We start from the raw sequence: 27,683 nt of genomic DNA, 5'->3' as shown, positions 1-27,683 counted from the left end.
AGAGAAAGATAACAGATGAAAAGCGATTGGCTCGGGGCTGACGTTTCAAAATAAAGGCCCCTGACAGAGATGCATCCCTCACCACACTCACCTGACACACCATTGTGTCGATACAAGCTTTTCCAGCCTGACATTTAACATCTACCAAGGCCAATAGAAACCAGCGACAGCAGCAAACGAATCCTCCCCTGTTAGTTCTGGCTGTATTCATAGTAAAGCCCAGAATGCATTGTACACCATTAAAATCCTGCCCCGCTATCTGAGGAGAAAAATTTAGAAAAACAGTGCAGTGGTATCGTTCGTAGTCTGTCAGACCACGCGTCATAAAGCCATCTGCGGCACAGATCTCAGTGAAGCCACGAGCTGTGAAGTAGCCCCCCCGCGAGTCCGTGTTTCCGGAAAAAAAGGCCCCCAAACGCGTCCTGCCCGGCATATGGCTGATGGAATGTGTAAAATCGCAAACGAAGGCATTCAGAGACCATTGCACTCCGCTTCTGGGGTTCGTTCTGGCCTGTGACAGACCATCTGATGTGTTTAATCGGAAAAAGTGTCACAGAGTTTAAATCTGAAGTTCTTATAGAGGACGAATAGGAAAAGCCTCTCTGTCAGGAAGTGTCTAACATCTCATCCGTGAGACAGAAGAAAAGAGGAATGCAGTGTTGTCTAATCACTTGTATTTTTTAGATTAAAACAATTACCTATCTCGTGACTTCAAAATTAAACAATCCATCGGAACAGCAGGTGGGGTATTGGTTAAGGTTCCTTGAAATATAACAGTTGCTAGTTCAATTCTAATAAAAGGATATACCCTTGAATTCAGCATCTCGCCTTTGATGTGATAGTATAATTTCCAATGTATAGTGGATAATGTATGTGAGATACTTGTGAACAAGCTAAGCTGACAGTATAACGCACATTAGATGTCATATTATAGTCGCAGGTCATTCTTGATTTTATTCTCTATCTATAAAAACAAATAAAAATCCGTAATTAATTTAGAAGCTCCGTGTGCTGTAATCCTTGCCCACTGCCCTGCGTTAATCGACGTACAGTGCTCCTGCCATTTCCCATTCCTTCTTTCACAAGTCAATATTGTGCCAAGAAGCAAAATGTCAACAGTGAAATTTTCTCTGTTGATCCCTGACCCTGGAGTTTTTCCCTCCACGGCTCTAGCTGACACAGGGTTCAAACAGGGCTTAATTTCCTGTAGGGAGAGAACATCGTACACTCCGCGTGTCCAGCTGGGTGTTCCATAGTGTGAAGGCAGATTTTTACATCATGGACGGCTTTGGTTTTCACTGTGCCTCAGCATCTCCAAAGCTGCGGATACTGAAGATTTATTTAAAGTTGTCTACATATTTGGCTTACTAATTGAACAAAATGTTTTGTTTTTGCATGAACATTTGCCTCAGTGTATATAAATAGAGTACTATTCCATTCATAATGATTTTTTTCATATTTTCAGTTGCAGCAAGAAAGAATTACCCGTTGGAGTAATTTGGATCAGCAGTCTCTGCTGTGATAGGAAAGATCCAGTGTTAATTAAAAAAAGATGAACAAGGTGGATCCTTTCTTGTGCGTATTAAATGTGTGAGAGTGTAAATGTGATCTCAGTGGAGGACAGTGCCCACATGCCGTGAGCTATATCCCGTATACGGTAACGTGCGGTACCATATGGTAATGTGCAGGAATGTGTATCTGCTGCCAGGCATCTCGGCACCTGCTTCAGGGATGTGATCATTCGTCTGCATTTGGGACAGTAATTTTTTTTTTTTATTAAACCCTGAACTGCCTTATCAGGCTCCACCAGAGGTGTGATGACAGCATTAAAATACACCAGGTTTACTATATCTTCATAAAGGCATTTAACAGTGTATTCCTCTGGTAGTACTAATGTCCTCTTGGCACCATTTCATCCTCACTTCTCCTACAAAGCTCTGTTTTCTGGAATATCCCCTTGGGGCAGACAGGGTCTCGTCCCTCAAGCTTTTGAGAACCTCAAAGCCCCCCGTTGTTTGTACCCTAAACCCTCACTCGATATTCCGATGGTGCTCCGAGTCGCAAGTCAGAGCCAGCATGCTTGTGGGGAAAGGGAGCAGCCCTGAAACGGGACCTAATGAGACGAGAAGTTTGGAATGGTCCGGAACCCTTTTCACAAGCGGAAATGGGCGAGGAGAAGAACAAGGGAACAATGAGCATTCTTAATAAAATATAAAAGACACACACACGGGCTTTGCAGGATGGCTGGTAAGGCCCACTACAAAGTAGCTATGGTTCTGGTTACTCTTTGCTGTTAATATAAAAGAAACACTGATACATGTGTGGACCATCACTAAGTAACATCCACAGCCAATCAGAATGAATAATGAAGGTCACCTGACCCTCCTTCATTGTTCTGTTGCTAGTTTACTTTTGCCCCCCATCCACAAAGTACTCCAGCAGCCTCCCTGTAAAATGAACTGTGCTCATGACCAGACCCTGCCTCAAACCACGTGCACTTTTTCCCCCGGAATATCCAGATGGTCCCGCGGGCAACGCGACAGACCCTGGCTGCTGATGGCTCTCGCACGGCCGGTAATCGGGGCAGCGGGGCTAGTGTCACATGAATGGGTAAAACGTTTCCTATTAGCCACGCTCAGCAGGGCATAGAGAGAGTGAAGGAGAGAGGGAGCCGTACATAGCAGCACTTTCGATTCATTCACTCCGCGAGGTGTCGTGTGGCAGATCCCCTGTAGGGGGCACCACTGAAGCCAAACCAGCCGTCAAGCATACCTTTTAGACTTGAATCGCTGACCTAAAAAGATGGACGTCTACCTGACAGACAGAAATAACATTCGTGCCAAAGAAAAACAAAGTTGAGCGGTAAGTAACCTACAACCTTGTGCAGCAGGGGGTCCCAAAACATTGGAGGACAGCAGAATGGATCGAAGTGATGATGTCACCCTCATTATGTCAGTGAGAACGCGAACAGAAAGCTCTCCGCCTTAGACGATTAGCAGGCAACAAGTGAGCTAGCGAGCGAGCAAGGAAGCCTGTCGTCAAGGAGAAGCACGACTAATGTTATTAACATGAAGAAGAATGCAAAATAACAAACAGCACCTGAAAGGTTCCTCTGTGCATAGAGACAGTGACGGCAGCACGGCAAGCTTAATTACTAATGACTGAGTCCTAACTGTATACACTATAGATGCAGTAGTTCCTCAGGTTGTTTTCCCTACTCCTGGTATTACAAACATCTGACATCTTTGGTAGCAAAAATCCAAATCAGTTCTCTTATTTCCTCATGCATTCATTTTGGGGCGGGGGGGTGGGGGTTTGTTTCATAGACCATTGCTATCTAATACCAGCCCAAATGATAGATAAGGGGAGGGGGGTATTTTTGGTTCATTTGACATGGAATGACCCGATTGTCATGTCAGAAGAGGCACTGTCGGATGTGGCAGGGTCTCTGTCAGGGTCATTCTGCCAAATCTGTGCCTTTTGGGTCCCCAAGAAACAATCAGCAATGAAATCATTATTATGACAAATAAACTCTCCATTTTAAAATATTGTATTTGTGTGTCATCTCTCCTCTACAGAAAACCTCATTTAAGCCAAACAAATGCTATTTGAAACATTTTAAATCACTTTATGAATTATGGGGTGAGGCATTTGTCCTGTGTCCCTTACTCTGATTATCCTAATTCAACAGGATTTTTAATTGGTAAAATGTAGGTAATATGTTAAAAATGTTACATTTACGTGATACTTAAATGATAAAGAGTTTTTAAAATTGATTTAAAAAACATCAATTTATTGGTATCCCCTAAGTTCACATCAACCCTGTTATCTCATTTAAAACCTTGCTAAATAATGGTAAGATCCAAAAATGACATCATTTTCTGAAAGTTGCATGATTACTCTATCGTGAATTAATTCTATTTGAATTAAGTACCTATGCAAAATTACCTTTCAAATGAGCTAATTATCTTTAAATGGTCAACGCTGTTACTCTTTGGGTTGACTTGCATTATGTTGGCCTAATAAAATGAAAGCCCATTTTAAAGGTCTTGCTCATGTAACATTCATATTATTCATGAAGAGCAGCATTAAAGTTTTCAGTATAATGGTGCTGTGTTCAGGTGGCATGGTGGCACTGTCATCTCACACTTCTATGACTGGGGTTTAACTTTCTGCCCAGGCTTGTTAAGGTTAACTGGATTTGTCAAGTTTCCCATAGGTGTGAATGGTGTGTGTGCTCTGCTGGTCCCACGTCCTGGGTTGTTCCCTGCCTTGCGCCTGTAGCCTCTGTGATATGGGCTCCAGACCCCCCACAACACTGCACCGGACAACTGGGGTAGCTGTAGAAAGTGGATGGATGGTGCTGTGTTTATTTTAAATGCAATCTGGATATGCTTAATGAAATGCAATAAATGTACAGTGCTTATTGCCTGATTTTACATAGTGATGTCATTGTAATCAGAATTTGGGCTGCACGATGTTGAAAAAATGTCAAATATCGTGCTGTGATTTTTTAAATTATTGCAACATTTTTAAAGCAAAAGATGGAGTCCAAAATAAAACATTTCTCACCAACCAGTCTATGCGTGATTTAAACAGCACGGATGAAAATGATGATGATTGGCTTGGAGAGCGCATTCAGAGCTCATTGACTGACTTTTTAACATATACTGTATAGATAATCGTGATAATCATTAAAATTGGACCAATCATCAAAATTCATGTTCAGCCATTAAAGGTCTAAATACTAGAACTCGTGGCCATAAGTGGAAATTAGCGGGAGAACATTTTAAAACAAATTTGAGGAAGCACTTCTTTACACAGCGTGTAGTCAGAGTATGGAATAGTCTTCCTGCTATTGTAGTGGAAGCTAAAACCCTGGGTTCCTTTAAATCAGAGCTAGATAAGATTTTAACAACTCTGAGCTATTAGCTAAGTTCTCCCCAAACGAGCTTGATGGACCGAATGGCCTCCTCTCGTTTGTAAATTTCTTATGTTCTTATGTTCTAAAGCTAGCTACGTTTTTTTTTCATATGATCGAGTAAAAATGTTTTGGCAAAACTTAAACACTTTGCCCTATAACAGGGGTGTTCAACTGCAGTCCTGGGGGGCCGGAGCCCTGTGTAGCTTAGTTCTTTCCGTGTTCCACCATAAATGATTCAGCTCAAGAGCTGTGTGGTAATTAGCACAAGGAGTTGAATCAGGTGTGTTAAATGAAGGGAAACCCAAAAATGTGCAGGGCTCTAGCCCTCCAGGACTGGAGTTGGGCACCCCTGGCCTATAACATCCGGACAGTATGAAGATACGAAAAGGCCTGATTTCAACCCAGCTGACTATCGTAGTCCTTGCGACGTGAGGACCGCATGGGCATAACATGCGAGGTCGATGTTAATATTGCATATCGCCCAGCCCGAATTAGAATGCCGTTAAGTGGAGCAGAAAAGGAAGGCTCTATTGCATCTGTAGAGATGCAGAACTGGAGAGCAGGTCAAAATACCTAGAAAGAGAGAAGAAGAGGTGGATGAAAGACAGGGAGCTGCGGAAGAAAAAAACCCACAAATGAGGTCAGTCAGCTGGGCCAGAGGTTAAAGTGGAAGGAATGGAGAGTAGGAGTAGGGCAGGAAAAATGCGAGGCTGCGAAAAAGGCAGCGTCAGATTTGCTCAGCAGCCTGACAGCAGCACCGCAATACCAGAAGCAGAAGACGCAGCTTCCTCGAGGTTAGAGCTAGGAAAACATGCGAGATATTAAGTAGCACCTTGTTTCTGTATGAGTTTGCAATGCATCTATATCAAATTCCTACTCTGACATGATACTCTACACACAGTATCCAGTCCAGAAGAAGATCTTTAGTAAAGAATACAAGCCAAACAGGTCAAAATACACTTTTTTATTATCTGGTTGAGTAACCATTGTCAATCACTGTCAACCCTGTTACCATCTTTAATTTGAAAAATAATATATTAAATGACCTTTCACCCACTACATATGGAGAAGGAACAGCATTATCCTTTGCACTTTGGCATGCTGTGAATATTTCTTTTAAATGTTGATTTTCCCTATACACATGTGATCATCATAAAAATAGAGTATTCAGACATAATCAGTATGAAAAAGCTAATAATAAAAAAAAATCTAAAATCACAAAATGATCTCAGAAAAGAGAGGGACCAAAGTACTTTTCACATATCCACTATCTACCACACACACACACACACACACACACACACATATATATATATATATATATATTAAGAAATGTTGTATTTATTAATGCACTTGTCGGTAACAGGGCTGACAAAATAACTACAAACATTTAAGAAAAATCTGTCATGAAAAATTAAATTATACACAGTACACAGTACAATTTCCTGTCAATTCAAATTGTCCTTTTTCCAAAGCTATGAAAAAAGTAATGATTAAAGTCATTTTAAATTTCAACTTTTCAAAACTGAAAAGGCACCGATTTCATAGAATGACCCATAACATCCATCTCTAGCGTTTCTGTCAACTGTCTGAACAAGCAGCAGGCCAGGCTGTGACAACAGACAGCGTTATCGCTGCAGACACACAAATGGGCACATTTGCCTAAATCGTGTTTCCTCCTGACGGCAGCCAAGTAAACAGGTAGCGAAAGCTGATTTCCGCTGATAATCCCGATCTGTGCTGCGAATGCAAAACATGTCCTGCCAGCACAACAGAAAGCAGAGGGAAAAAAAGAGCATGTGAAATTTGTGTACCGACAGATAGTTCAGGGCCATTAACCTCCGTAAGCAAAGTGACCGGGATGCGCGTACAAATGCAGAAGCACTGACTGTTAACATAACACTGAGGTGCAAAGCAAGACACCTGCTCGGGGTCGGATTAGCTTGCCGGCAGTCGCGGTTGTGCTGCCGGAGGTCAGGAGTTCGCTGAAGGACAAATGACCCCCACCCAGGCTACAGAGAGGGAGTATCACAGCAGGATAAGAGGGAGGGCTGTTGGAGGATGGAGACTGAGGAGAAGGAGGAAGGAAGGTTGAGGAAGGGTGGGAAGAGGAAGGGCAGGGGTGAGGAAGGGTACAGATCCGGGACATGTGGGGCTGGGTGCCGCCTAAACAGCTGCCCTTTTTGCTCCGACGAAAGTGCCTCCCTTCTAAATCCTAAGGGCCCCTTTTTGATTTTTACCGAATTTTTACCCCCTGATCGGCATTTTTAACTGAGTGCCCATGCTCGATCACAGACAATCACTCAGATTTTACAGAGGGGGACTGGAAAGTCTTTGCATGGCCCTGGGACAGAGAAATAGAGGGAGGGTGGAACAGACTTTGTAAGGTAAGCAGGAAAATATGCCATATAACAGTGATGGGAATGACGTGACCTCAGGGGTCCGAGAGACAGACCCTCTTCTCCCTGCACGCCTGAACCTCCTGCCCCAGCAAACGGGGCCTGATCATGTCACTGATTAAGCGAGACGCACATGCAGGCAGCCACGCATAATATATCAGCAAACAGGCAGTGGCGCGACCCATGCAGTGCGGCAGGAAGGGGTCGGGGGGCACGGATAACAGGCGGGCCCCACTGCACGGGGGCCAAGTGGACCGGGGGCCCACCGGAACTTGCTCATCAATCTGCTCATGAATCAGGAAGACCCCTTGACTCCCCCTCGGAGAAAAAAAAAGACCTAAACAGTCAGCGATTTGCCCAGTCATGAAGGAGTCTCTGCCCACTAGTGTCACCTGTCATTATTCTGCCTAATCTTGCATGCGGCCGGACCAGCTCCACGTAGGAGCCGAGATCCCTCCCCTGCAGAATCAACGCCACACACCGCAAACCCCCCTCCCCCCAGATATATACTTATTTATAGGTGTTTTTCTTTCAGTGACATACTCATCACACTATGTGTGTGTGTATATCTATATATACACGTACTACATATAAGAATGTGTTTATATTGATTTTTTCAGTTGAATACACTGAGTTTTGATTCCAATAATACAATTAGATTTATTTTTAAATGCCAATGGACCAATCCATAAACTAAGTATGCCCTCACATCAGCACATTAACTGCAGAAACTCGACGCCAACACATCCAATTTATGCAAGGGAATGAAACTGAATTATCTCCCAGCATGCCCCAGTCAGACACGGGGAAAAAAAATCAGCGATTCCATCTCTCTGGGGACTTCCTGCCGCGTAGGGGTTTGGCACTTCGGTGTGATTGAAGCGAGGAGGACTGAATCACACATATGAAGTGGGAAGACAGCATCTTCTCAGAAGGATGGGTATGCTGGCTGTGGCTTAGCGGACTGGGCTAAGCTAACTGTGCTATTCCAGAAGATATCTGAATCGACGCTTTCAAATGACCACGGCTCGCTCTCAGAACCAGCCATCCCACTCTGAATCAGGCTTTCGCAACAGCTGCCAAGCATGAAGGCTAAAAAAAAACCTGGATTTGCGGCAAGTTCCTCTGACAATATGCCATGGATGCAACAGATGTTAATTTTCCTGAAAATATGTAACAGTCACCGATTATAACAATGTGAAGGGGACACCGAAAGGCTAAATTCCGAATGTGCATGTTAGAAATTGCACAATCAGATTCCTTTTTCAGAATATAAGCATTAATAAGTACAGGACAGGGTTGCCAGTTTTGGTCAGCTGGCTGGAGTGAGATTTTCAAATGGAGAGAAAATCTACACAACCATTTACATGTATGTAACAATTTATTACCTTGTAAATAGTCTGTAGGGTTTGGAAACTACCCCAAATGCTTTTGATGTAGCTAATTATAGGTTTATATTGGAATGATATAGATTTTCTGTAAGATTTCTTGCATGAGCGTGAGTCTGAAAGCGTGGGTGTCACCCCGCACGCGTGAGAGCTACCAGCCCCGATACAGGACATGTTTCCTGCCCTGCCAGCTGGTTGAAAAGTCAAGGTTCATATCCTTCCCGGGGCCTGGGGTAATATGGCTGGCTGGGCAGAAAGCGCTCCCCACCCCCAGTCCGCCAGGTCCCGCTTTCCCAAAGCCTCCCAGCGAACCATTCATCATGGACTCATATGCTTCCACTACGCTGCCACAGCTGACATTTCAGTCATACCTTACGGTGTTCTCTTTAATTCTGAACAGTCAACAAGGGATCAAGGGAAAATGTCAAATGTATGTTGTTTGGAAAGCAGAACTGCCACATGTGGGACCGGTAAAGCGAGCTGGCTGAGGTGCCTCCACTCACCGATATCTCTCCAGACATGGAGGGTGCTAATCTGTCTCTGGCCTCATCTGTGCCTCCTCCACCTGTCCCAGGACATGTGGAGACACTCAAACAACGTGTCATGGCCTTGAACGCTGCCTGCATTTCCCACTTAGGCTGTGTTTATCATTAATAATTAATAATAAAGGACTAAAAAATCAATCACGCTGATGTTCCAGAATGCCAGGGATACAGTCCTGGGCTGTGCTGCTGACAGACCCTGAAGATACCACACAACCCTGTCAGATCTTTGTGATCTTCATGAAGATATCACACAACCCTGTCAGATCTTTGTGATCTTCACGAAGATACCACACAACCCTGTCAGATCTTTGTGATCTTCATGAAGATACCACACAACCCTGTCAGATCTTTGTAATCTTCATGAAGATACCACACAACCCTGTCAGATCTTTGTGATCCTCGTCTCCTTACCTGCTACTTCTTAAATGAAGAAGTGTCTTATAAAATATTTATGCCATATTCCATCCGTCATCCAGTCAGTCATCCACTGGAATGACTAAATTCTCCACAGTGTGTAAATGGGAGTGTGTGTGTCATGCGATGGACTGGCCCCCCATCCAGGGTGTCCCCCTGCCATGCGATGGACTGGCACCCCATCCAGGGTGTCCCCCTGCCTTGTGCCCTACATTGCATAGGATAGGCTCTGGCAAACTCCCCACAACCCCCTGCTGCTGCTGATGATAATTATTATTCAGAGTATCTCATGTTCAATCTGGATCTTCAGGTATGTTCATCATTTTGAAGATTGAATCCATCCCTTTGCTGGTCAGTTTTTTCCTCCCAAAAAGGACTCCAAGTATTTTACTGTTAAATTGGGTTTTCTTAAGGTGGCATAGCATACAGTGGTTATTGCTCCAAAAATGTGTTTTCAGCTGAATAATGCACTCAGAGTGGGCCAAGTGCCTGCCATACTGTCAAAACACCGATGAGCTGAAAGCCATTTAGACTGACGGTGTGAAGGAAGCCTCTTCACACTGCACCTACTCTTCTGACATCTACATGCCTACAAATTTACTGGCAGAGTTGAGAAATATAACCTCAAACAGCCATTCACCCAGTGGCTTAGCATTTTAGCACCCAGCGCTAAACAGCCCTGACCCATATACCATATAAGAAATGGTTGCTGTGAAGCCAACATTCATGTCATACAGGGTGACATATGGAAACTGTACTCAGGTCCTCTGACAGGCGTGTAATTATAAACTCTAATTTTAAGAAATGTCTGCATGATCTCGCCCACTCCATACTCATGTGTCCAACTGCGTGTCAGCCAGCAATTAAAAAAGTTAATTCAAGGGCCTTTTATGCATCATTAAAAATAACAACTCTTCATTATTCATGTGTTTATTTTGGAATTTAATTTCTGCTATTAAGTCGAGACAACACTCTGTCACCATACGAGGACGACGTCTCCATACTGATGCTCCTCCTTCCCTTCCATGGGGGTCGTGCTCTTTGTCCTGGTTTTTCTGCACTCGTCCGCCTGTCAGACAGTCACAGACGACAGTGTAGCTATCTGTGGCATGCCTGGCCCATGGTGTTCAAACAGCACTTTTCTGACGCACTCCGAGGGCTGAAATTCATTTTAATTTCACACAGGGGAAGTAGTATGTGGGCAGTAAATAGTTTGATGTGTGGGTGGTAACGTGTGGGAGTTTGTAAGGCGAGCAGAGTGACAGGAATATCATATCAGCCATTGCGAGGTGGCGAACTTGCTCTAAACATTGTAATTATATCGATATAATTACACCGATAAAAACTCGTTCTACGTGTGTTGACAGGACATCAATGACACTCAAACGTTCAAAGCAACATTACAGTCACTTGACCTCAGGTGTCGTGCGGTTTTCCTGAAAACATACAGAATTTAATAATTGCAAAAATGAAGGCTGATGCCTGATTAAGCTGACACTCACTGGGTATGTTTCCAGAATAGTTCTCATCAGGCATTGCTGATAAAACAAAAACCAAAAGCAAGCCACACACCTCAGGAGACCTGTAGCCCTGTGTGTAGCCCCCCCCACTAAACAGCCCGGCGACACCTCAGCTAATTTATTATGAACGTTCAAACGTTCATTACCATGCTTGCGTAGATTCAGTTTGAGATGCCAAACTGTGAAAAAACAGTGCCAGATATACAAACTCAAACTGTATATTAATACAATGTAATATGCATCAGTGTAGAAAACTGGCTAAAATGAATTTTCACCTGAAAACAAATCCACCCCCCCAAGCTGGCCATCAGTCTCCCTGATGTGTTTATATTTTTGTGTGCATGAAACATGGGTGCAAGAAGCTGTTTTTAGATCAGGGTTCTGAAAGTGGGAACGACAGACAGACTTTACTGAAGTTCTTTCGTATCATCAGTAGCTATCAATAGGTAACAACAGTAGTTTTTTTGCAGAAATAATAATAATGGCACCTCTGATCCATTGCGAGATAATTAACATCATGCCATGTCTTTCTTTGATGAAAATTACTGCCGTGGGTATGCTGCCTCAGCACCCTTACTTGCAGAACTACAGACAAGAAGTAAATTTCATTTCTGCGAATGGTATACATCTAAACACACCCCAAAAACTAAGATGGAGGAACGCTGGAATGTGATGTGTGCTGCAGTAGGGCCTGGAGATCAATACTGGGTGGAAATCAATGCTGAAAGCAAAGGTAAGTTCTGCCAGGGGGAGGTGAAGGCCTTTAGGAAGCCTGTGCCCTTCCTGAGGATTTCAAATGTTCTTATTGTTGTTCGTTTAATCAGACAGGAGGAGCCAATGAAACAAGACAAGTATATTGCAGGGAAAGAGGCACAGAGCTGGTAATAATATGTAGGCTCATTCCAGTAGCTTTAAGTCACAAATGTTATCTTACGTCAGGCAATTCTGGTTTATTAATGAATTTCTCCTGGTGTACAGAATGTAAGCAGTTGAAAGCATTCAGAAGTCTTATAGGTCACGTTTTGCATAAGTTGGAGACAGTTCATTATCTCCCCAACCTTTTCATGTGCAAAATGTTACCATTAAATATATTATCATTCTTATATTTTAGCCAAAGACAGATCCTAATATTCAGTACAATAATAACAATAGCATGTGCTGTAACCGAGATTATGTATACTGTATGGCCCAACGTTCAAAGTACTTCAACACTAAATTTAGAAATGTTATGTATATTACAATAAAGAGACTAGCTAGTAACAGTGCACATTTGACGACATTAATGGAGAATTATGGGGCTGCTGGCCTGGTCAAAGTATCAGCGGAAATACAGATCTGCACAGTGAAAAGTCACAACTACTCTTGATGAACTCTGACACTGTGGCAACCATCCAGAAGTTGACTGGCTATGTATGATTGTCCTGCTAATTGTGTTATTAAGCTAACTACCTCACTCTCTCGTATGTCAGCCTGGACGTGTTTAAAAAGCAGTAGACGTAAATTAACATGACATCGGAGAGTTACGTTTTCAAAAATAAATTAAACTTACAGCTATATTGGAAGCTCAGCCATGTGAAGTGTCTCTCGTGCACGCAGCACCATTTATCATGATTAGTGAGTATTAACCACTACTTAAGGAGTTTAAATCAATTCCTTAAGACATGTCTGAGATTCTCCTTGAAACTGTCTTTAGCCACTTGATTGCAACACTGATCAAACGACTAGTTGACCCTCACTAAAGTGCTTCTCAAACCAATTCTACATCCTGAATTAATGATAACATCCACAAGTCTAATGGCCACGTTGATCAATTTCCTCTGTGTGACTCTCACACCTCCTTGATCTAAATTTATATCTCCTTAAATCTATGTCCTCTCCATCCCTAATTTGTTGCAGTCCTAATTAAGGATCTTCACTTCATGGCTGAAGACTGCATATATTAAGATAGATTATAAATCAGAGATTAAAATAAGAACATTTAATATCTATAACAGTATGGTGGCACAGTTTTGTTTGTGTGGGTTAATATGACATGTAATCACCTTATTTATGTTTTATAATGCAAGAAGTACATAACGTTTTGTTTTAATAGCTCAACATTATTTTTTGCAATTCTTTTTAAAGTTATATTAATGTATCGCATAAGTCCATCAATCATGCTGTGTCAGGTCAAGTGAAAAGAAAATGAAAAAAAAGAGCGGGAAACCGGTGTGGCAAGAGGATACCTATACGAAGCGGATAAAACCCAATACAGCCTACTACAAGGCGTGATACAGTATATCACACCCTGAATCTGTTCTAACGCGACTGATACATTAGTACTGAAGTACAAAACAACGCGGGAACACATTTGTATTTGCCCGCATGACGGTGGCTGCGGCTCGCTACCACTGACGTCAGCAATTCGCAAGCTTATAAGATCCATATGTGATGTTTATGATATAATGTATTGATATTTCTTTTTTATAATGCACATAATTGCATTTTTGGCCACTGGTGTCACAGATTTATTTGATTCATTTTGTCTGGCCTTAGTTACTAAGTTTTGGAGCCGCATTCCCCAACCAAACCCTGTTTTTCCCATTGAATATACGTATTTTAGTGTGGCTACGTTATTTTAGCTAACGCCAGGTTTTTCAGGAACATATAGTAATCACGTTATAGCAGGACTGACTGCACATACGAATAATAAATAGGCCTATAAAAATGAATGTTACCTGTCAAGGACAAAAGGAAATTAGCAAAGATTAGTGAACTTTATTAGGGTTTATTATTGTTATGTTATCTTAGCGCTGTTCCCACAGAGTTAGAGTGTCGAGGTTGTCGCAAGCCATGTATCCGCCAGTGAGGTAAATGGCGATTATATGAAATTAGCCCGATTACACTGTAATTTAATGGATGTCTGACCCAGGAGAAGACCAGCCGGCATACTTCCTCACCGAACCACCCTGACTTGCAAATTCCTCGGCGCCCCTGAACCCGGAAAGTGAGGGGGGGTTATCTTCGTTAGTGTCTGTGAGGCTGTGTATCCAGGTTTACTTTATTTAGCGGCACTACATTTTATGACATCGAGCCGGTCAGTAACGTTTCTGTTCTTTTGGACTATTTGTAAGTCAGTCGCTTTTATCTATTTATCGCAATGATTACATATACTGGCAGTTGTCGACTTGGGTAAAACCGATTTAATTATATCCGGATTTACGCAAAAAACTATCCGAGTTTCGTAGAGTCTACGGAAGCGCTAGGGCTGGATAATGGTGCAGATGCACAGATTCGATTCGAATCCGATTCACAGGCTAACAGTCCGTTCCAGTCCGATTCGATTCTGATTCAATATCAATCCGATAAGAATGAGATTTGAAATACAGTAGCAACTTACCATATCTGGAGAAATGTTTAAAAGGCTCTAAACGGAACACAGATTTACAAATGCAGAGTCACTGGAAACAAATTGTGATAACCACTAAAGAAAGGCCAAAGACTTGAATACCAAAATGATTTTATTTGAGGAACATATGGGTATAGCTTATTAAAAACAAAACTAAATTGTTTCTTATATACACAAAGAAAACTTATATCAAAAACAGCCTGTAGTTTGTTAATTCGAAAGGTGTTTTACTAAGTTTAATTATACTGTCTTGAAGTGCTGTAATGTGGAATTTATTGAAATGTTTATATCTATATAGTTTTTACTTTACTTTTCTGTCTTTGTGTCCGGAAAAACAAAAGGTGTTTTCACACTGTAGGAACTTTTTCTGGAACCAGGGACTTTTTTCTCTTTCACATAGGGTTCCCGTGATTAGTCGACGTAGTTGATGACGTTGACGCAGAAAATGCATCAACATCATTATTTAAAATCGACGCATCGTTTTTTAATTTTAATAAAATTACCGTTATGATTTCAAGAATGCTTCAGTTCATTAAAATAGATGTTTTCTTTTAATATCACTCGGTAATTATGGGAATAGTTCAAAGATTATCGCAAAATAAAAAAGGTGGTTTTACACTGTGCGAAGTGCGAGGGCATACCATGGCGATACGAGCGCTATGCATGAGCACCTGTAGAGAAAACACACAGGCGATAGTCTAGTCCGGCAAACCATAGTGTTGTCTATTCATGTTTATTAAATTACCATTAGTATGGAGAGCTTTTTATCTTTTGTCCTTGTAGCTGCTAAAACACTCGTTTTGTTGTTGGGACCAGTGTCATTATCATAAACTAAAACTGAAACAAAGACAGACACTAAATAAAAGGAAATAATTTGTGAACTGAAATGAAAACCACATTTCCAAAAAAAACGTGTCGGACTTCAGTCTGCAAAAGTACTGCCACACCACCAACATATTTTTACCTTGTTTAACCACAGTAACTCCTCTTTTAAAAGATGTGGCTGCTGATCTGTCTCTTCCTTCATCGCGACTTCAGTGCTTATTGCTTGTGTCGCATGTGGCATGTTCTGCAAACCGACTTTATTAAGCATGAGGATACACCAAATTTATACAGATTACTAACTTTCGGTCATCACAATAGACATCTCATTAATATTTTTAGACATAGGCCTACTACCAATCTGCTTATTGTATTGTGGGTGAAAATAATGTTCAAATAGTGCCGAATAGCCAGCATACATTATGTAAAGTCCTGTACTGTAATTGCATACAGTTTGTTGTCATCAAAAGAAAATTAACTTAAATTAAACTGTTGATTTGATTTTCTGGAGAAAAAATAATAGTTTAGATTAATCAACATTAATCGATAAAATAGTTGATAGATTAATCAATAGAAAAATAGTCTTTAGTGGCAGCCCTACTTTCACACCTCAGCTACTCGGCCCGATTTTAGTTCCTTGGAGGAAGTTCTGGAACCTTTTATTAATACCTACTCCAGACCAGGTACTTTTAGTTTGAACTACCAGGGAGGTGACTTGCTGATTGGTTGTCTACAGACACCACTGCTAACTTGGAATTTACACAGAAGTGTGGGGAATAGAAATATTAGCGGGGCAAAAATTGGACAGATGTAATTATATTTGTACTGCAGCTACATTTAAGGAATACATTTTTGCTTGCATCCTCATATTTCTGTATCGGAAAATTTGATCGATAACCAATATACTTTTGCCAAATATTGCCTCTGCTGTCAAACTTGCCAGCGCTTATTAGCAGAGTATGTTCCACTGTCATTTATTCTGTGAAACCAAGAGATCGATCTGCCAGCTTGATTTAATAATGAAATATAAACATGTTGTGGGTTGTATAAATAAAATATAAATAAACGACTTTGTCCCATTTTGATTGCAATGCCACCCCCCTCCAATAACTAACAACTTAACAAAACAACTTGTTCATTCTCCATTGTTTTGGGGTGGCAGTGTAGTTTTGCATTATGTGTGAAGTTTAACCTACAAACTTTCTGTGTGTCCAATTTTTATGCAGCATAAAGGTTCCTGCTCTGTTGTGCATTGTGAAAGCGACGCACATATTGGCCAGGAGCTCCAAAAGTCCCTGGCTGAGACAACCCAGGAACTTATAACCAGGGACCAGGTTCCGGACCTTCGGTGTGAAAGCGCCTAAAGAGATTTAATTGTTCTACTGGTGTGGTAATTGACAGACACACCGAGTTAGGGGCTAGGACAGGGAAGGAGGAGGTGTCTCACCGCAGGGGGGCTCGATGGGGACAGGTTTTGCGGTTTGCGGTTCCAGGAAGGGACCAGTTCTCTGTAAATTGTTGCGGATTTTGTGCGATCGTCTGTTATCAAAATGGGCACTTGGTAAAATTTGCAGGGGTGATTTCCCCTTAGTAAATTTTGCAGTGGGCCCCCTGCTGTGATTGGCCTGGGGGCAGTTGCCCCTCTGCCCCTCTGCCCCTCATCACATCCACTAGTAGGAGGAGAACCCAGGGCACTGCCCTTTTTATTTACCAGGTTTGGGGTGCACTGCCTATTCTGTACTCTTACAGGTGGGGAAGGCAGGGTCACCTTGATTTTGCTGAAATTATCTTCAGTCCATTTGTGTGGTAAAGTTGCCTTATAAAATCCAGAATCCTTTTTAATTATCCTCCTAAAGCAGCAGCACACTTACAGCATAAACGCTGACGCATCATGTACTCGTCACACGGCCATGACCCGTCTGTCCGAACGCAAGGCCTGCTGCAGGAGGCCTGTCTTTTACGGGAGACTCTGCCTTTTTGCTCCCTTGGCACTGTTTCAGATCTTTGTCATACAGAGGGAAGATTAAGTGTCCAATCAACCTTCAAAAGAGGGCCAGTTATTCAGCCCCTGACTGTCTCCAGGGTCTTTACACAAAATTACATCTAAGTTGGAGAGCCATGACCTGAAAGTCCAGCTGCAGCTTTCACTCTCGTGCCGTCTTACACTGCCCTCATCACAGCTCCTCATAATCTGTAATAAAAAACCATGTTTCTTCGTGTCAGCCCCTCCGATGCAGGATGACCCCGTCCTTATGTGCCACTCAGTCCGTCCGTCTATCCCTCCTTCACAAACACTGACCAAAATCCCTGCCAGCACAAAAAAAAGCAACTCTGACAAACAATGGCTTGTCTCGCCACCACCAAACCCTGCCTGCTTACATACAATCAGCTTCTAGAAGCTTCTATCCCTTGTAAACCTCCAAAACAGCTACTGGATCGCTTATTAGAGTGTTCGGGTGCCAATTTTTCAACATTTTACCTTTTCAGCTCAGCTGTTTGTGATGTTTCTTTCCTGTATTTAAAGTATTTTAAGAATATACATTATGATTTATATTGTTAACCTTAATCGCACTGTATTTGCAATTTGATTTTGTTTAGCTCTGTAGTATCTTGCCCAGAACTGTGTGAATGGAGACATCTGACAAATATAAAGATTACTCTGCAACAAGAGTAATTCCCTCTCTGTGTTCCAGTTTTAATTTAACAAATTAATGGTAAAAGATTAATACCTCTGCACTGTAAGGTCATACACTGTTATTTGAGATACCTGGTTTGTGTTAATCATTTCATAAAGCAGTGTTTTGATTCATAATTTTTTCCCAGAAACGTGCTTTATTTTAATGAGCTTCCTAAGATGGAAGATGATAGCTAAATGGGCACACACACGCACACACACACATACACACACCCATGAGTTTTTCCCAACCTTGATCTCCAGACGAACATGCTATCTCTGATGCTGAGTGTTGTGTGTGCTATGTTAATGTGCGAATGAGGGCCTGTGAAGACTGAGCTGAATCTTTTGTTTGCAGGTGGAATTGGGTAGAAAGAACCCCCCCCCACACACACATACCTCCTACAGACAGTTGCCTGTGTCAGTGACCCCCCTAACAGACAGAATATTCATTTGAGCATTTCCTGTTTTGTCTTTTAGTCTTCTAGCTTGCCTGGGAAGTCCTGCCTGGCTCGTGGAGGGATATCTAATGGGAAAACCTACAAGGCATTGTAGATGTTTGAACAGACCTGGCCCTCCAGCACAATGGCTCAAGTGCACTATGAAGCCAATTCCACCCCCCACACTTCTGCCAAAAAAGACACCTGAAGAAAGACTGGGGTATGTGTGGAACCAGGCTGATTGCACAGGGGACATTACTGACATCTCTTACAATCATCTCTCGCGCTTTCTCTTCTCTTCCACGCGACACTTCATCTCGGAATTCCGGCTCAGAACACCGGGAGAAATTTAAGCAAATCTGCGGAGAGGACCGGAGATAGAGAATGAGCAGGCTTCCATCTCCAGAGACGAATGTGAATTTATCCAGTTCAACTGAGCGCAGACACACTATTATTCCCTCGTTCTACATTTGACAAAAATGGCCTGTTTGTATTTCTGCTGACATTTTCCGGTGGGGTAGCCTTGGCCCAGTTCACACAGGATCATCCGATAGAGTTGGCAAATATTGAGAATACACAGTAAATATCCAGAGTTGTATGTTAGTGTGGACACCCTAAAGGGGGGGGGGGGGGGGGGTGTCATGCAGTGCATGACAGACTAATGTCCAGGTCAGATAAGTGTGGGGGGCTCCACAGTGCACATGTGCTTGAACAGACCTGAAGGGCCACACACCAGATCTGCCATCAACCCCATTCTTAGAACCGTCTGTGAGAAGTGCATTTCCTGGCCCCCCATGCACCAAGGTCTCGAGCAGCGAGCTCATGCAGCTCTGGGAAAACCTGCGTTCACCATGTGTCCTTCACCGTGCCTGTTTCACCACCCCCCCCCCCCCCCCACGTCCCCACATCGCAGACGCTGCTGCTGACTTTCAGGAATGTGCACGAGTGGCCAATTTCTGGAGCTAAACCGCTGAGGAAAATCCTCTTAAAATCCTTTTAGACACCGTGTCGGGAAAAGAAAAGCTGAAGTTTCTCCGAGGCGGGCAGGAGCAACTTGTGTGAGAGGAAGGACAACATTTTCCTGGCTTGTTGCTGGGAGCCGGGAGGGGAATTTTAATACGACATACTGCGTTTAGTAACACTGTGCATCGCAGACACGATGAGATTCAGCTGTCTCACACAGCCTTAGCGAGGGGGGGTGGCTGCCTGGGGGTCTCACTATAAATAAGCGTATACATTATTTTGCAGTGTCAGTGAAGCCGGCAAGCAGTGACATTGTGTCATTTTTACAAAAGACCTTTTAAATCAATTTGTATTACTACGCACACAGCTATGTATATGTATGTATGGGGTGATCTCTCACATTACCATCTTGTTTGATTACAAGCCCTGGGCGACACTGTGGAGCAAGTCTGCTCAAGTTATCTCCAATGTGTCATTTACATTTCCCATATATATCTTTACCACACTTGTAATGCACACACTTTAAAAATCCATTTGAAAAGTTCCCAAAACTAGTTTCCCCTGATTGCTATTTAAATATTGTACTAATTTAACGTTGGAATTGGTTTGTGCCTTGTTTGTCTATTTGCCCTTTGTTTCTCCATCTCCTTTGGGCGACGGACTGAATTAATGTTTATAGACACTGAGATGCCACACATGAAGAAACAGGAGATTGTGCAAAATACTTTCCCAATTATAGCTCGATAAACACACAGGAGACCTCATTTCCAATGCTCATTTCTTTACCCCCCATTTTAGGGGCACAGGAACAATCGTTTACTCGTTTGCTTCCATGCTTTCCAACTGAATAGATCACTGAGCAGATTCTGTTGACTCCCAACTCAAGCTTTTATGTGGCTCCATGAGATTACATGACACCTTCATTCAAAATAAACATTCCCTGTGCCTGCTTGCATATCCCAGCCTCCCCGCCCTTTCACTCCTCCCCCTTAATTAAGCTTTGAATCATCATCCCATAATTCCCGGTGCTCCCGCTGCTGGTATTATTACAGGCTACCATAAGGAATAGCACACACTTGCCAGAAGCGAGTTGGCATTGCTCACCTGTGGGAAATGAGGGCATTTACTCCTGCTGGGAATATGGCTGCTTCTCCTCTCGGGTGCCAACTCGAGAGCCTGTAACGCGGACAGCGCCGCCTGGCGTTTTGCCAGCTTCTTGCTGCGTCCAGAGCCCTCGAATATCCTCCCGTCCACCCTCACGGCCATTACGAAGCTCCTGCTGTGTCTGTTCTGCGCGCTCTCCGAGAGGAAGACGTACCTCAGGCCTGGCCGCAGCTCATTTAACAGCACCACCGGGCTCTTCTCGCCCTCCACAGGGGAGGACATCTTCTGCTTGTTTTGCCCGGCCCGGGCCACTAGGCCCAGCGTGGGGCGAAGTGGTCTCCCGTGCCAGAGGGGTCCGGGGACCGACTCATTTTCTGTGGACCCGCACACCAGCAGGCCGTCAGCGTGGGACGCTGGCTCAAACTCCTTGAACAGCGAGTCCGGAAAGTCGGCCTGATCCGAAGTGAAGTCGGCTGCCGGGTTGCCCCGGTTTCCCATGGCCTGGTGGGCCTGAGGGGCGTTGGGGAACTGGACAAAGGACCTGAGGGCCATCTCTGCTGCCCTCATCTTGGCCTTCTTCTTTGTAGGCCCTGTGCCCTCGAACGTGAGCCCGTTGACCTCCACGGCAATTGAGAACACTGGGGCATGCACGGGTCCGGTCTGGGAGACCATCCGATACTGCAGGCCCGGCCTGAGCTCGTTCAGCTGCACCAGAGCATTCTTTGGAGCGTCGGACCAGCTCAGCCTTTTGTAAAACAGCTGGAGCTTACAAAGGTGGGAGTTATTACCCTCTTCCAGCGGTCGCTTCCTCTTTAGGCCAGAAGTCCCGCCTCTGGAGGCATCGGAACGGAAGATGGACTGGTGATCTCCGGGAAGCAGGGCGCAGTCTTCTAGGTTCCCGATATTTCGGTTTTCCTTCACCTCAGCGCTGCTTGTGCCTGGAAAAGATTGAAGGGAAAAGTGGTTTCCTTTGTGTTCATGTTCCTGAAATATATGGCAGGAAATCACAGCCACAATGATGAAGAATTAAACAAGATCTGCTGATTTACCAAATGCAGAACAATCCAGCAATGTGGACATAAAAATCTGAGCGACATGGGGTGATACAAAGCCATGACAGTAACTCCATTAATCACCATATACAGCTGGGTTCTGGAGTCTTTCTCAAATGTTTTCAGATCCATTTATAAATCCCCCAGATCATGGCATCACCTCCCAAATTATTCTGTAATCTGCAGTGAAATTGGGTGTGATTCTGCGTTTAAAGCAGCCGGTTTGCTTTCAACACGAGAGCGGCACGGATCCCATTGTAATAGGCGGGTAGCTCTGATAGCTGTGGGTGCCTAAAGCCTTTGGAGATAAAGCCGAAGATCAGCTCTTATTTTCCCCACTTTATTCTTTAATAAAAACAGGATGCAGCATTGCTTGTGTGCTGAATGATGCAGCACCCACCGGCTCACTGCCAGCACACTTCCAGGTGCGTTTAACGCACCTTTGTGAGTGCCTACTGTGTTTAAGTTTTTATGTTGCTATGGAAGTTAGTGCTCAGGGCAAAATTTAATAATGTATCTTTTTATCAAAAGATAAAAAATAAATGACTTGTATGAAAAATGAAAAAAGACGATACAGTCTGAAACAAACAGTGAGAAAAGTTCACCCTCTTTTCTCTTTTTACCTACCAAGATCAGTGAAATAGAATGCCTTTATTTCTTGCTGTATAGTGGCTTACCTTACAAACTCAGCCACAAAAGTAATAATACATTAGTAGCTCCAAAGCCTAATTGTTTGACCAAGAATACGACTGCTGCATTTATGGGATTATACGATTATGAAATGATACTGGAAAATTTAAAGAACTTACTCAAATTATCTTCATCCTCTGTGTTTACTGTCCCAGGATTCATGCATTTGAAAGGTGCTATAAATGCGGAAAGCATGCTGACTTTCTCTGAAATCAAACAGAAAAGCAAAATCACTGTATGAAATATCAGCATCTGCCGCGTGTGTGTGACAGGACTGTGCTAAATTCAGGTGTATGAACCTCAGAAGTACGGAATAAAACCAGGGCATTACATTACAGCTGTCTGTCAGCGGCTGGCAAACGGCGCATTAACCGTGAACCTGACTTAGGGCGGTGAATTACCTCCCTGTGCTGAAGCTGCAGCGTTTCTGCGAGGAGCCTGTAACTACATCCGGCCTCCTTTCAGATCTGCTCACTCGCACCTGCCTTGTTTACAGACAACGCTCCCATTAAGGACTTAGCTCGGTCCACAGAGCAGAGAGTGGAATCGACGAGCCGAGAGGCACCTCAATTAGATTCTTCACAGCTGGACATCCTTTAATGATCAATAGTTTTAACGGCCTCACAACAGTGGGAGCAGGGAGTGTGATATCAGAGAGCACTTCACGCATTTCCAGTAGATGGGCAAGACGCTTAGACACTTGACTACAGTCTCAGAAAAAAAAAATTCTGTTTGATATCACTTATTGCTTCCTGAACCCAAGGTTAGATCTGAAGCACTTTCCCCATTTTATGTAGTTAAAAAATAATTAGCATTTCTTAAAAATACCTCAGTTGTGCACATTTTGCTGCACATTAAGCCTTTATTCAAGATTGTGTCGTTCAGTGAATCACAGAGTTCAGAGACGTAAACTTTATTATTTGCATGGGAATATTTATAGTTTACTGCTTTACAATGCTTGCAAAATGCTTTACGGCACAGTTAAGGCTTCCATAAAGTGCTGGAACAGATGAGGACGCTGAATGGTCAAAAAATGCTCCCTACTGCCAGACTGACAGTTTAGCCAGCCAACCAATTTAAAGGCCTCCGTGGGCGATTAATCTGCATTTGGCTCAGTCATAAGGAGCTGCTAATTGCAAAATAGATGTTAATGCTCGAAAAAGTGGCTTAAGTGTTAATTAAGTCATACAGAAATTCGCTCGACTGTGAAAGATAATGGCTATGATCTTGCGGGAAGGTTATCAAAATTAATGTGACTGTAATCCTATATAAACATAAAAAATTAAACTGAAAATTACAAGAGGCCTTTAAATTCACAATTTTTTCTTCCATTTTTTTTTTTGGGTCTACTCATGAAACATCTTCTGAGTTTATCCACACGGATATAGCACAACCCCCCAGACAGGCCCAGTATCAGCAGACACCTTTCTCTGGGTTTTTGGGAATGATGTGTGGCAGAGATGAGCTTGCTTTAGCCGGAAAGGTTTTGCGCATTTCCTGTGTCTGCTTGCGCCCAGGTGTCGGGCCGTGAAACACATAAAGCGATTTAGAAAAGCGTTAACCGGTGATAATGTTGTGATTCACCAGTCCAGCAGTCTTAAAAATCACCGGAACACCAGAGGACTTGGCACCTCCTCTGGACTTCCCCGATTGTGACCACCGCTAACCGAGAATGCACTAAGGAACTGAAATCCAATTATTTCTCCTAACAAGCAGCAGGCAGGATTGTTCCTGAAGACCACTGGGGACTTATGCGCCCTGTACACCTGAGGAGACCCTGATGAAGAGATGGGCAAGATGAATCGTCTCTCCGTCTCTGTGTGACTGGCTGGACAGCTTGTTGAGAGCTTGAGAAGAGTATAACTGCCTCAAACTAACAATCTACATCACAGTCAATGTCTGTCACAGTCTGTTGTTGGGGTACAGAGGAAGTCAGTCCTAGGGGGTTAATATGTAATCATCATCATTATTATTATTAATATTATTACCACTACTAATGTGCCAAGGTTTTCATCCCAGACATGAAAAATGTCATGGATCTGAACTAAAACCAATTAAATTGACCTAGGGGGTATGAATGGAATAACCAAACATGGATTTGAGGCAGATTCCTTCTTTAAAAGTCAGGCTAATTTATGCAATTTAAATTTTAATGGAAATGGATTTTGGACACAGGGATTGCACTGAGCAATAGATTACACTGTCCTCTCACAACACTGTGAGGAAAAAAAGACAAGAAAGTCGTGGAAAAGAACAAATCCTCCAATCCAGCACTCAAACACCAGAATGTGACACGATTATTTGGTAATCAGCTAACATTATGTTGGCTGGGATGCTGATATATATTGTATTTTAAGTTTGTCATAGCAATAGCTACGCAGTGCAAGTGGGTTCTGACTCATTCATCTTCCCCCACAGAAGAAAATGCAACATCCAGGTGAGGTTTTTGGGTCTTAGCGGACAGTTGTGATCCCTTGGGAGAGCTAGGACAGATTATAGAGCGGGGGGGATGAGCCACCTCCTTCCCTCTCTGCAGCCGGAGACGGTAACGAGCCCCATCAGAACAGCCCCATGACTTGACATAACGAACGACCAGAGAGACAAGTGGGACGAGTAAGAAGGCACTGCTCAGCGTCGCTGAAGCGGCAAATGGGAAAGGACTCGTCGTTCCACAGTCGCCTGCGCGAAGGCCAGACACGGCCACCGCTAGGAAGGGCTTGTCTGGTCATGTGACAGGTTAGCAGCATTGGGTCAGACTCTAAGGTCACACAGATCCAGTTTGAGGGTGAGAATGTGTGTGGCCTTAGATTATATATGTGAAAGCTGGGTTTAATTTGTAGAAATAATGGCACTCTGAAGACCTGACAGGCCTACATCTAACGCGTATGACATCTATATAATATACACTGTCTATATATGTATTTGTGCTTGTATATATTTATGTACATACACCCTCTGTCTAGGGTGTGATTACATACTATCAAGTGAACTGTCAGTTGTTGATGTTTTTGTGTTGGAAGCAGGAAAAATGGGCAAACGTAAGAAACTGAGCAACTTTGACAAGGGTCAAATTGTGATGGCTAGATGACTGGGTCAGAGCATCTCCAAAACGGCAGGTCTTGATGGGTGTACCTAGTATGCAGTGGCCCGTACCTACCAAATGTGATCCAAGGAAAGCCAACTGTTGAACCGGTGATGGGGTCATGGATGCCCAAGGCTGATTGATGTGTGTGGGGAATGAAGGTCAGCCATTCTGGTCCAATCCCACAGGAGAGCTACTGTAGCACTAATTTCTGAAAAGGTTAATGCTGGCTATGATAGAAAGGTGTCGGACCTCGCGGTACACCGCAGCTTCCTGCGTATGGGGCTGCATAGCTGCAGAATGATCAGAGCGCCCATGCTGACCCCTGTCCACCACCGAAAGTGCCTACAATGGGCATGTGAGCGTCGCAACTGGACCATGGACCAATGGAACAACATTGCCTGGTCTGATAAGTTACGTTTTCTGTTACATCAGGTGGATGACTGGGAGTGCGTGGTTCACCTGGGGAAGAGATGGTACCAGGATGCACTATGGGAAGAAGGTAAGCTGCCAGAGGCTGTGTGATGCTCTACAAAATATTTTCATTAAGTAAAATTCATTCAAGTCATGTAATTCTGGTTTCATCGTGTCGTTCCATTCAAGCTGTCTTGCCATAACTCCCCTCACCTTGGGGAGTATTCCGTCTTATGTTGGCAGGAACACTCAGCCGTTCGCCCCACATTACAGCCCCATTCATATTTAAAACATGGACACATTGCACACCATACACCCTGACATACCACCTTGCTAAAATTGCTTCGTTGACATGGTCTAATGGATAATTCAGGCAGTGGTTTTTAAATTTCCTATAGTATTCTGCACACTATAAACATCGGGAGAGGTGGGGAGGTCATAGTATTTGACTCTGCTCCAATGGATATTGAAATGTGTTTCTGTTGGATGTAATGATTCACCTGAAGTAAAACATTATGTTCAGAGGACACATGAAATTCCATACTTATAGGACTCATCTTTTGACTGGCATGTCGTAAGTGGGTTTCTTGGCGGACAGGACCGAGGGTTAAAAAAAAACCAGGCCATTTGATTTCCTGCACCTGGCGGATGACCTAGATGACCATCTGCTTTGCACGTGCTGTCTTCACCTTTGCCAAGGACAGCAGTTAAGAAGGGTGAAGAAAAGAATTTGGGTAGATGTCCTCATTCAACTCGGGCTCCATCAGCAGAGAAGTCCAAGGGATTACAGAGACCAAACATATGTTAATGAAAAAAATAAGTCAAAGAAGTAAAAATTAGGGAACAGCAGGTATGAAATATCATATAATTGAAACAAAGTTTGACCTACGTGGATACATGTTTGTCTGGATGGGAGCATGTGAGCCCAGTAAATACCACCACGATTATTGAGAAGAGTTCCCTTGTTATTTCTTCTTCTGCCAAGAAGGGGGGATACTCCTGAGAAGTGCTGCAATAAGGTGAAGAGCATTTAAGAGTGTTTGTACTTTGTCCCGAGAAGCAACTCTTCATTTGTGACAAGAAGTTAGAAACAGAGGTGTGCAAGGGAAAGGTTTACTGCTCAAAGAGGCAGGTTTCAATGCAGAAACACTGCCTGAAAATCAACAAAATAAATAATTGTATACACGATCAATGGGATCCAAGAGAGATTGTCATGGAGATTTCAGCTGTACATCCTGAGACCAATGGAATGCCAACATGCCAACATTTCTGAAAGATCTGCAGGGATCTATATTTCAGATTTCAAAGCATCAGTTGAGGACACGTGTCAAAGTAAAGATGTGATTTTTGGGTCTATCTTGGGGCCACAAAAGTGAACTCTGCAAAAATGTTATTGTTAATTCATTCTGCTGATGTTTCTTCAAGCCAGTGACGCGCACATTCAAAGAAGGGGCAGCCTCTACATGATAAAGCTTTCTACTGAGAATGTGCAGAGCTTATAATGGCATCTAACACGGACTGGATCCCTTTGTTTTGTTCATGACATGCTCATATTGGTTTAAGCTGGGTCATCCACCCAAGAGAGGTGAACATAAGATATGAAGACATCTCTCCCTCCATTACAGTCTGATCCTACAGAACATCATTTCCTACCACTAATTATGATTTGCCTTACCTTTAGCCAAAATAAGCATATTAACATGTTCACAGAAAAACTGCTTCATGGCCTTTAAAATATACATCATTATATGAGAATCATATTGCATATTATAATATAATATAAATGTCTTTACTGTTATCTCTCCACTTATTCCATTTTGAAAATTGGAAAGCCATTATTATATCAGATTCTAAAGAGGAGGTG

The 27,683-nt window shown here is 43.1% G+C and overlaps 1 protein-coding gene across 1 annotated transcript in view; it reads right to left on the bottom strand.

The window, feature by feature from the left end:
• The window catches only part of adarb2 (adenosine deaminase RNA specific B2 (inactive)), a 113,166-nt gene that overhangs the window by 22,024 nt on the left and 63,459 nt on the right, over positions 1-27,683 (bottom strand). Inside the window, exons 2-3 of the mRNA XM_023805658.2 lie at positions 22,443-22,529; positions 20,582-21,519 (exon numbers count right to left, since the gene is read on the bottom strand). Coding sequence (XP_023661426.1) covers positions 20,582-21,519; positions 22,443-22,529 — 1,025 coding nt within the window. The remainder of the gene's footprint in view (positions 1-20,581; positions 21,520-22,442; positions 22,530-27,683) is intronic.

Source organism: Paramormyrops kingsleyae, chromosome 1, assembly GCF_048594095.1.
Source record: "Paramormyrops kingsleyae isolate MSU_618 chromosome 1, PKINGS_0.4, whole genome shotgun sequence".
NCBI lineage: Eukaryota > Metazoa > Chordata > Actinopteri > Osteoglossiformes > Mormyridae > Paramormyrops > Paramormyrops kingsleyae.
The sequence above is the reverse complement of the archived record's forward strand: the minus strand, read 5'-3'. Positions and strand labels throughout refer to the sequence as shown.